Source organism: Teleopsis dalmanni, chromosome 2 (assembly GCF_002237135.1).
Source record: "Teleopsis dalmanni isolate 2A chromosome 2, ASM223713v2, whole genome shotgun sequence".
Lineage (NCBI taxonomy): Eukaryota > Metazoa > Arthropoda > Insecta > Diptera > Diopsidae > Teleopsis > Teleopsis dalmanni.
Genome location: NC_051847.1, coordinates 203,623,677 through 203,634,945, shown reverse-complemented (window position 1 = coordinate 203,634,945; position 11,269 = coordinate 203,623,677). Strand labels below are relative to the sequence as shown.

Below are 11,269 nucleotides of genomic sequence, written 5' to 3'. Positions count from 1 at the left end.
GGGTAGTGGGGTTTTGCACAGCAGAACGCACGACTTTCGGTGCAGAGCTGGATGATGTGTTGTCTGCAGACGATTCAATAAAAAAAACTTCGTTGCCTAGCGCAGAACTAGTTGGTGGCTATGGCAATGTTTCCGTACAAAATTAGACATGCGTCCAAACACTTCATTCAATAGTTCAAAATGTGAACAAATTTTCGTAAGTTTCGCTGAAATTGATAAATAGATAAATTAATTCACAAATGTATATGTATATAATAGTATATTTGTGAAAACTTAATTAATGGTCACATCGATTTAAATTATTGAACGAAACGCATGTATATAGCATAGCCATAGATTAACATATCTCGAAATTTTACTAACAGTCAATTCAAATTTAAAAATGAGAAGCAACAAATGACAAAACAGCTGATTTCCGCCATTTCTGGTTTGTTGCAAGCAAATATACATAGGTTTCAGCATTGGAAGATTGCACGCAATTGCACGAAATTTTGTGCGTGTATTTTGTTGTTGTTATTTGCATTCTCGTACAATCTGTGCATTTCGTGCACCTTGCAATGAGTTTGCAAGAGAGAGTGAATACCCCTTATGTTTAGACTATTGTACTTAACTGGACAATATGAGGTATATATCATATGACGTCAAACATAATTGAAAGCACGCTTATAATTGTAATTGTGACAACAAGCGCACCAGATGAGATCTCATATCAGCTCAGAACTGTCAATTTAAGGCTCATTTTGTGAATGAAATTGTAAAGGTAATAAAAACCATTTAATTAAGCAATTACATTTTGTGTTGCAAATAAAGTAAGTTATTTAAATTAAATATATAATCCTGACATAAAATAAATAATTGTGTTTTATATTTTGGCAGCTCCCGTGGTAACATTTGATTTTATTAACAACGTATTCTAATATCAATTTGGATTTGTTTGTATATTTCTTAAAAATGTCAGTCACAGAAGATGTTGAACAAATTTATAAGAGAGGTGTTAAACTATTGTATTCCAGTCATCCAAATTCGGCAACAGAATTACGAGAGATGATTGATGAACTAATTCGACAGCAGTATGGAACAGAAAAAATGATTTGTAACACTTTAACCAAGAAGCAATTAGATGATGAGATCAATTTTCCAGGACGTGCAGTTACGCCACCTCCACAATTACAATTACCAACAGAGCCTACCGAAGAAACTGAAGTTATTAATTTAATTAATTCGCCAACAAAAACTATTTCAGATTCACCGGATACAATTATTGATTCTGAAGATGGTGGTGGCCTAGTTGGTAGTGCACTCTTAACAAGCACTGAAGATGATGGTAATTTAAAAGAGTTTGGTGATTTAAACTGTTGCGTTTGTGGCGAAATGATGTTTACCGCCACAAATCGCTTATGCGAATGTTCAATGTGTGGTGCGCTCTACCATCAAGAATGCCATAAGCCGCCAATCAGTGATGAAGAGGCATCAGAAGAATCAATATGGCAATGCAATAATTGCAGTAAGCCAACAACATCAAAAGCAGCAGGTTTTGTAGTTATACCCGAAGATCCAATACCATTGGTTGCAAAAATTAAATCTACGTCATCTCGATCCTCTTCATCGTCTAATTCGTCGTCGCCCTTTTATAAACAAGAACAAACCTCTTCATCAACAAGCAGTAAACATCATCATAAGAGTTCGTCATCTACAAATGGCTCGAAGAGTGTTATTACGCCAACTTTAAATGTAATAAGTGCAGACGAAAAGCGTTCCTCATCTTCTAAAAAGTCTTCACATTCTTCCTCAAGCAAATCAAAATCTAAACATCACGAGAGCAGCAAGCGTAAATCTAGTAAATAATGTAATTGAAACAACCTTACAGCAAATATTTGCGGTGTACATATGTGTAGCAATGTAAGAATGAAGACAATTGTTAGTTTGCCTAATGCCACCGATATTTTTCACTGAGCCTCGTATTATAAATACTTCATTTAGAATACTTATAATTTTTGTACAAATGCATAAATAAAAAAAGCTTTAGACTTATTTCGTAAGTACTTTATTAATACCAATAATTAAGGATAGAATATAAAAAATAAGATCGAAAGCCATTTCTAAACTTCCAATTCTTTATACAAACTTCAATAAATTTATTAATAACAAGTAAAAAAATTATTAAATATAACACTGAAAACAAATAGTAATTTCGCACGCAAATGTGATCATTATAATGCTTTCTATCTTATTTAAGCCTAAATGGTCATATATTTCGGAAATTCAATAAATAAATGCCTAACGAGGCGAAACAACGCGCTTCGATTTTTTCAACATTACAACTGGCGTCCGAGGACTGCCACCATCGTCAGCTAGTTTACGTATTTTAACACGAGTTGCTGGAGAATCAGACCCCTCAGATGCCTTCAAAGGGTCACTGTTCGTCCTTGGTGTGCTTGTGGATTCGGTTTTAATACCTTTTTTCTTGCGTTTGACATTAACTACAACATTAGCATCAACACTAACATCAAGTTCAAAATTAAATTCATATGTTTTACTGCTTTTTATATTGGGCGTTAAATTATCATTAATTATTGTTTTACCGGGACGAGCAGATGAACGTGTCATTGAAATTGCAGGACTTAAATTAATATTAGCGCGCGCTGATATCGGTGTTGACCCTTTAGGACGTAAAGAACTGCTTTGACCATTACTTGTACCAGCAGTTGGAATGTGGTGTATTGGTTTTCTTGGAGTCGGTGTACGTGAAGGCACACTTATAGGGGAATCACTAAAACTGCTGTTTGGTGTGTTTCGTGTTGAAATAATAGTTCTCTTATTATTAGGAGAATACCTTCTTGCTGTGTTGGTATTTACATTTTTTGGTGATATTTTGTGTTTGGATGGAGAAGGTGTTAAATTTCTTTTTCTTGGCAATATGTTTGTTGGTGCTTCTTTTCCACTTTTTATATTTATAGTTTTTAATTCTTTTGCAGTTGGTGCAACTTTTACTGGATTTTTTTTCTTCACAAATATGACATCAGTATCGTCGTCTTCACTAGCATAGTCGACATCATCAGTTGTATTTAATATTGTTGAGTCATCTTTCCGATTATTTTTGCGTGATTTGCCTGCTGTTTGCTTTTCATTCTTACTCGTGGTAGTTTTCAAGTTAAACTCCAAATCTCCTTGATTTGAAATTTTTAATGTTTTCAGACCATTCAAGAATATTTTACGGAATTTGTCATAATCCGGCCTATCATTATACTCCATTTTGCAAACATTTTTCATATATTCAGCAATGGGAACTATTTTAAAAATAAATTTTATATATTGCACTCAAAGTATTTCATATGTGTTACCTGACACTCCTTTAGGAAATAGTTTACTTAAACTTTTATCCAAATTTAAAAAAAAATCTTCTTTAGATTTTTGTACCTTAGCTGGAGCAGCTAACAGTTTATCCTGCACCCATGGCAACTTAGCGCCCATCCATTCTATCAAATTATATCCTAAAATTTCTAAGTCAGAACGCATTGTTGCAACACCTTGATGAGCATCACGGGATGTATATTCAATAGTGCCATTATGCATTTTTTTTGGATCTGGTTTAAACTCTTTCGTAGTAAATCGAGATGCTAAACCATAGTCTAGCAAATAAGCTTGAGAATTTCCATTTTTACCATATCCTAATAATATATTAGGGGCTTTTAAGTCAGCATGTATGTAACCACACGTATGCACAAATTCGTAAACATCAAGCATTTGTAAAGCAATGCGATATATTGTGCCTTCTGGCAATCGACCTCCATTCGCTTTAATATGTTTTTCTATATCACTGCCATATCGTGGTATAACAATAAATCGATGTTTTATGCCATTCAATTCCTCTGAACCATTTCCAAGCATGTAAGGCATACCTAAATTTTTTAAACCATGTGTCCGCTTATATTTTTGTAAATCTTCCAACTTGGCATTGCGCATATAAAAGTGCATTTCAACGAAAAGGGGCCCATTTTCGTGAGGTTCCTAGAAAACACGCATTCAGCTTGTATTTTAGTAGAAAATTGTAGCACTACTTACACATTTAATTACGTAGTCATAGTTTGTTTCTCCAACTTTAGCGGCGGTGTATATCTCACCGAATCCGCCAGTCCCAATCGACTTTCCTATACACCATCTCGTCTTTGTTAAATCTGTGAGCTCAGTTCCTTCTGCAATACTTTCTGGCATGGCATATAATTTGTTCCGCTTAGCGGCTGGTTTTTTAACAGCAACTCCTCCATCTTTTTTCTGCTTTTGTGGTCTCGGCATTGATCGTAAATATTTATGTTTAAACTTTTATGTATACAGTCTAATAATAACAAAATTTATACCGGCGCGTTAATACGCGCTTGATTTTAATTTCCCTTAGAAGAATTGTTAACCGTTGGGAAATTTTTTACAAAAAAGTGTTGCTTTGTATTCTAAAAAGAGTAATATATACAGAAGTGATGTAAATTAGTAACATTTGTCATACATACATATATGATATATTAATAATAATATTAATAATATATTAATAATATTAATAATATTAATAATAATTATGTATATATAATTTATAATTTAATATTAAATTCAAAATGTTTGGTCTAAAAGTGAAATTAAGCACTAAATTTATTATTCAAATCTATATACAATATAGTATATTAAATAAATATATATATATAAAACTAACTAACAGATAGGCAATACTCTATGGTACCATATTTCCGAATTTTAATTGCTGTCGTCAAAATTGTTTTATACACTTCAATTTAGTAAATTTAATTTAATAATGAATTTAAATAAAAAAGAATTTTTTGGCATATTGGGTAAAACTTATATTTTTAAAGTGTTGCATGTGTCAAGCATTAAGTATTGATTGTTTTTTTTTATATAATGATATATATATCAAAGACAAATGTTTGAATCTAGAGAATAAAAATAATAAGGGGTTCATATTATAAACTTTGTTAGTAGAAATCGACTTTGAACGCAAAACCAGCAACCAAAGTCGATTTTACAATATAAAAGTAGGCACAACAAACTCCGAACTTTGACTGAAAATTGACTTCAATTAACATCTTTTTCTGAATACAGTGCTGAATTTAATGCGTTATTGATAAGTTTTTGGCACAAAAATGGCGAAATGACAGATTTTTAAAATAATATATTGGTAGTGTCAAGTTAGTAATGTTGCTGTGGAGGCTGTGTTGTTATTTACGAAATCATTTAAAAAATGATTTATTTGTTGAACTTTTTCAAAGGTATTTAATATTTGAGTTGAAATATTGAAATGATATTTATTTATTTATAAGAAATTAAAATTTCTTATAATACTTGAAATTTACTAAATTTAGAAGTTTGACTTGGACTTTAAGTTTCACACAATTGTATCATTCTAGTTTTGTGTTTTTTATTGCCTTAATTAATTCTGTATTAGGAGTATTTACTTGCGAATCGGTATCGTTTCTAAATTTTTCTAAAAAAATTTTCTTGAAATAGTCAATATTTGCAATTACCAATTGAAAGACTTTTCAAAATTTTATAAATAGTGTACATTTTTATTCAGCTTATTTCATTTTTTTTAAAGTAATAAAATTTTTCAACAATTATTTATAAATTTATTTATATAAAGAGGTTTTCGAACAGAAGTGAAACAACAACAAATTTTTTTTTTTTTTTTTTTTTTTTTTTTTTTTTTTTTTTTTTAAAATTATTTAATTAATTGAATTTTTGGCTGACCATACAGCTGTTTCGAGTATTGCCAAATACCCTTCATCAGTGGTCTTGGAAATATTCTTGTATTTAATTATTCGTAAATAATTATTTTTTGAGACTGCAAGTACCAGGATCTAACTCGGGTCCTGCCAAATGTGAAGCTCAGAATCAGCGCACCCTTAACAAACTGATCCAAAGCCGTACTTGACTTTTTGTTCCGATATTTTTTGCTGGAGTTTTTTGTATTAACAATTTTTACTTGCTGTATTTATATATTAGAACGAAATCATAAACCAGCTGTAGAATAATTGAATTAATTAATTAATTATATATTTTTTTTTTATTTTTAATTGTTAAATTTCAGAACTATTCTATTCGTAGAGGCATTATAAATTTATTTATATTATTTACAACCCTTGTTTCCATAATAACGTTTCCAACTGATTGCTCATCAATATATTAAAAAATGTAACAATGTTCAAAATGAAAACCCGAAACGATAATGTAAACACTAAATCAATCAACTTTTATCAACTAAGGTTCATAATACAAACTTTGTATAAAACGCTTAAAAAAAAAATCATTAATACGAACAAATGGAATATAAGTAATCATATGCGACTGGTTACATCTGCTGAAAACTATGTGCGCGATGTGTTGTCTCCATCGTGCGATCATTCAATAAGACAAAATATTTGTTTTAAAATTCATTCATTCGAGGAAATCGAAAGTTGAAATTGAGAGGTGGGTGACCTTTTCATATGATTTTAATTTAAAATTATTAAATAATTTAATAACTGATTTTTCGCTAAATACATTACATCTAAATTATCCATTTTGTTTTGAAAACAAGGAATCAGAAGTGCCAATTCGAAAACAAAATTCGCATACAATGTGAATTCGCATGTTTGCATGATTATGTATTTTAAATGAATTAAATGAATTAAAAAGTATGCACACACATAGACTGAGCTTAAAATGCTTTGCAAAATATTTTTGTTTTTCTGTGTACAATTTGTTATCAACTAATAAACGAAAGCGACTCAATACTTTAGGATCTCCCTTTCTTGAGGATCTTGACCAAATGTAGGACCTAATACAAAATAGCATTTTAGGCTTCGCCAAAGGTTCTAGGTGGTTTTAAACCCTGAATTTTTCCTCTATATACGGTAACACAATGGGCCAATAGGCTTAAGTGGATCCACCAGGAAGCGCCGGTATAATCTAACCTGACGTAACTGTTTACATGTGTGTATACAAAGTTAAATATATAACAATTCAGGAAATTAGCTTCAAGATAATAATTATTACAGCCGATTTTTTAAATTATCTTTTATTACTCTATTAAATTCTGAATAGGAATTTCTATTAAATTATATCACAATTATATTATTGGGTATATTAATCAATTTTAGTATTCTTAACATATATTTACAAGTTTACATATTTTTCGAACCAAAGTAGTACTTGACATACCAAATTCATTCATTTTTAAAGTTAAAATAAAAACGTCATGCAATGTATAAAACAGATATATATATTATATAAAATATTTCGAACTATATTTCCTTGTAATATAATTGTATAATAGATTTTAATGAATTTCCCTTTTAATAACCGAATGCAACCATGTAAACATAAAAAGTGAAATTTTCTTTATACTTCATTTCATTTTCAGAGCTGCTATCATTTACAAGCTATACGTTCAAGAGTGCAGACGTGAAAGTAGGCGATTCGTTAAAATCCCTAAATATTGTGGAATAAAGAAATATTTTAAATTTGTTTGTAATTGAAACCATATTAAAAAAAATTTGATTTGATCATGGTAATTAGCAGTAGAAAGTTTTTGTGTTAAAATAAATTAGAACAGTTATTGTGAATCGTGTTCGAGCGTGCTTCGGTATGTGTGTTCGTGTGCGCAAAACCAAAGAAATTCAGAATTCTTATGAAAACCAACAAATATTGAAATTGGTGATAATTAAATAATTAAAATGATGGTTTTGTAAACAGACAATATGTGGGAATAAATATTTATTATAAGTTTACGCGGAATCGGAAGATATTTTTTTTTCACAATAACTGTTAGTTAAATGTTTGTGCTTTACGTTAATAATTTTTAATTATATTTAAGGCTGGAGGAAAAGCTGGTAAAGATTCAGGCAAGGCAAAGGCTAAAGCAGTATCTCGTTCTGCTCGCGCCGGCTTACAAGTAAGATAAACATAACCAAACGCGCACTCAAAATTTTTTGGCGCGCTTTTTGTTTTTTTTTTTTTCTTGTGTATGATGTAGCCAATAAGCTATAACGAAAATGTTTTTGTATTTTAGTTCCCTGTTGGACGTATACACCGCCACTTAAAAAGTCGTACAACTTCACATGGACGCGTTGGTGCTACTGCTGCAGTATATTCCGCAGCCATTTTGGAATATTTAACCGCTGAAGTAAGTCTCAATATAAAAATTACATTTCATTACATGTTAGAAATTCTTGTAAGATTGTGACGATAAAGTGTTGCCCGCCAAAAATTATAATTTTCTCATCCCCTTTAATTTTGTATTCTTCGCCAGCTATGTTTCGTTAGACTGTATGTGTGTGTGCTGTACATAAGCAAACTTTATGCTTCGTACTGACAATTCCAGTGTAACGTTTTTATTTGTAGCGTCATTCGCCCGCCATTTTTTTTAATCCAACAATATGTTTTCTTGCTTAGAAAAAACATTTTTTTCCCTGTATTTCACATACCACTTGTGGTAATGTGAGCTATTATAAATGTGATTTTTTCTTAAATAATTTTTTTTTTTTTTTTGTTTATTTTCACTGCGTTAAATGAAAATGCAGTCAATATTATATAAGAGCTTTATTTGTATGTGTGTTATATGCACACGATTATATAATTTTTATATATTCAAATGTTTTTTTTTTTGTTTTATTTACAAATAATTGTTTACAATTGATATATATGTATATATATTAGACAAATATTTTTTGTTTTTTTCATTTACTCTGCCGTTATACAAGTATACATATTTGTATAATTCCTCTATATATCCTGCATTTTATTTTGTTTTATATTTCGGTTTCTCCGTTATAATTTTGACTTTAAATCTCCATCAAAAATAAATAATGTATATAAAATTTTAATATTATTAATACTTTGTTTTATAATTGTAAAATTCTAACTTTAATAATTTGTTTTATAATTATAAAATTCTATCTGTAATAATTTGTATAATAATTATAAAATTCTATCTTTAATAATTTGGTTTTGTAATTATAAAATTCTATCTTTAATAATTTGTTTTATAAAGAAGGAAATTCAAACTTGTAGAATTTTTACAATTAATTTAGTTAATAGTTATTTTCAAAATATATAAATGTGTTATATTAACTATGTGTGCAATAGTTTGTTTATATTAAATATACTCGCTTTCAATTTCGTATACAGTACCTCACGAATATATATTTGAACAGACTTCATTTACATAAATTTTTGAGATCTTTTTCGATAATTTGCACCGAGTTATCGATGTTTTTATAAACACATTTATCCGTGAAGTAAAATGGGGTACCCCAATTTTTATCATGAATTTGAGCAAAATCTAATATGTTCAAATTTTTCCAATACACTAAATATCGATATAGATAAGTAAATCTAGATATCGAATTTAAAGTTGAAAATTATTAAATAAAAAACGAACTACTACTTAATGTTATAAGTGTTTATGTTAGTAATAAAAAAAATTGCATACCAGTAGGTGTTAGATGATGTGTGTATTGTTTGTGTGATCAATGTATACATTTCCAGATTCTAACTTAGATATTTTGAGAAAAGAGCTGTAACTCATATACATAATCTTAGAATACGGAACTACATAAATCTTAAGTTAAATAGGATTAGCCTAAAAATGAAAATATTACCGAGATTCACTGTTTTATTTTAATATGTTGTTAGTAGGATTGATTTCTAAAAATATATTAGGATTTCATTAATTAAAACTTATTAATTATTATTTTATTTTAGGTGCTTGAGTTGGCTGGTAATGCTTCCAAGGATTTAAAGGTAAAACGTATTACACCTCGTCATTTGCAATTGGCAATTCGTGGTGATGAAGAACTTGATAGCCTTATTAAAGCAACAATTGCTGGTGGTGGTGTTATACCACATATCCACAAATCGTTGATTGGAAAGAAGGTAAATTCAACCTAATAAATTGCTTAAAAATTTCAATAGATATTGACTATTTATTCTTTGTGATTAACAGGAGGAAAACGTTGCCGATCCCCAGCGTAAAAACACTGTAATGCTGTCACAAGCCTATTAATTTTAAATTTAATTTCATCTATCATTATAACAATTAAAATCAGCATCAACAACATTTGTATGACACACAATGTAAACGTAAAATAAATTTTCAATAAACATAAATAAACATGAAAGTTTGTATATTCCAAACAGTACTCTTAAGCAGTAATTTTCAAAACAGCTGACTATAATTTAATAATTTTTGTGTTTGTTATATAAATTTTTTTAATACGTTTAACAAAAAAAAATCTTTATATTTTTATTAACATATAAATGAATTAATAAATTGTAAATCTCGTCTCGAGATCTTATAAATATATATATAATATAAATAAATTTAAATGGTTTAGATTAAACTTGCGAAATAAATATGCTTTTATTTTTACTACGTATATTGAGTAACATTTATCATTTTATTTCTTTTATAGTTATTTCTTTTTAAATGCAGCAGATTGCGTCATCTTTTTAAACCTTTAATATAAAGCAGAAGAGTAATGGAAATCGATATGTACGATTTCGGTCATTCATTTTGCAGTGTAGGTATTCTAAAATACTATTGTATGAAGATTATAGAATTTATTACCAATCCAACCACTTATCAGCTTTTAAGCAAAGTGTCATTAATATTTCGTTCATTAGATATTGTCATATATCGAAGTATATTTAATCATAGGCTGCTGTTATATACATTACAGCTATGTGCTGCTCACTATATTCTATTATTAGATTAGTATTTTAAAAATTTAACATCTAATTAATCTATAACTTCTAAATTTGAATAATTAAAGGGTTTTATTTGAATATAACTTAAAGAACTTGTATTTGAAGTGAAAATCAATGTTTATGTTGGACTGTCAAAATCTGTTTACGAAATGTGTGGAAAAGCAAATGCAAGAATGTTGCTGCGACATCTTGTGTAAAATAATAAAAGATGTTAACATGTACCTGGCGGTAAAATTGAAAAATTTAGTAATATTGAAAACTATTAAATTTTTTTAATTTTGTATTTATAGTTGGACTCATCTATAACGAAGTCATATTACTGTTAAAACGCTTTATTGTAAAGAAGTTATTGTTATAGAGGAGTTAGAAATGATTTCTTTTGCTTTTATAGCATTTTGACATGTAACTATGTATTAATTTATATAACTAATATTAAAAAAAAAGAATTGAAAATACTTAACCGTCAATCAATGTTTTCGGTATTGACTATAACATAATTTCCGATATTATGCTCTTTTAT

General features: G+C 28.9%; 3 protein-coding genes across 4 annotated transcripts; 2 read left to right on the top strand and 1 right to left on the bottom strand.

Annotated features, from left to right (window-relative positions):
• The first annotated feature begins 567 nt into the window (after positions 1-567).
• Positions 568-2,031, top strand: LOC119679033 (integrator complex subunit 12-like). The gene is made up of 2 exons (XM_038091177.1): positions 568-760; positions 877-2,031. The coding sequence occupies exon 2, from the start codon at positions 952-954 to the stop codon at positions 1,843-1,845; it is 894 nt and encodes a 297-aa protein (XP_037947105.1). The 5' UTR covers positions 568-760; positions 877-951; the 3' UTR covers positions 1,846-2,031.
• A 53-nt stretch (positions 2,032-2,084) lies between these two features.
• LOC119679032 (nucleosomal histone kinase 1-like) lies at positions 2,085-4,792 on the bottom strand. Of its 2 annotated transcripts, none has more exons than XM_038091175.1 (4): positions 4,704-4,792; positions 4,063-4,445; positions 3,342-4,008; positions 2,085-3,287 (listed from the first exon to the last, which is right to left on the bottom strand). In XM_038091175.1, exons 2-4 carry the CDS (start codon positions 4,291-4,293, stop codon positions 2,278-2,280), a joined length of 1,908 nt encoding a protein of 635 aa, XP_037947103.1. In that variant the 5' UTR covers positions 4,294-4,445; positions 4,704-4,792; the 3' UTR covers positions 2,085-2,277. The 2 variants fall into 2 exon arrangements, with proteins under 2 accessions (XP_037947103.1, XP_037947104.1); XM_038091176.1 differs by having other exon boundaries at positions 4,727-4,792.
• Positions 4,793-7,303: 2,511 nt separating this feature from the next.
• On the top strand, positions 7,304-10,160 carry LOC119684157 (histone H2A.v). The gene is made up of 5 exons (XM_038098126.1): positions 7,304-7,549; positions 7,856-7,933; positions 8,051-8,164; positions 9,745-9,915; positions 9,986-10,160. The coding sequence occupies exons 1-5, from the start codon at positions 7,547-7,549 to the stop codon at positions 10,043-10,045; spliced, it is 426 nt and encodes a 141-aa protein (XP_037954054.1). The 5' UTR covers positions 7,304-7,546; the 3' UTR covers positions 10,046-10,160.
• The last annotated feature ends 1,109 nt before the right edge of the window (positions 10,161-11,269 follow it).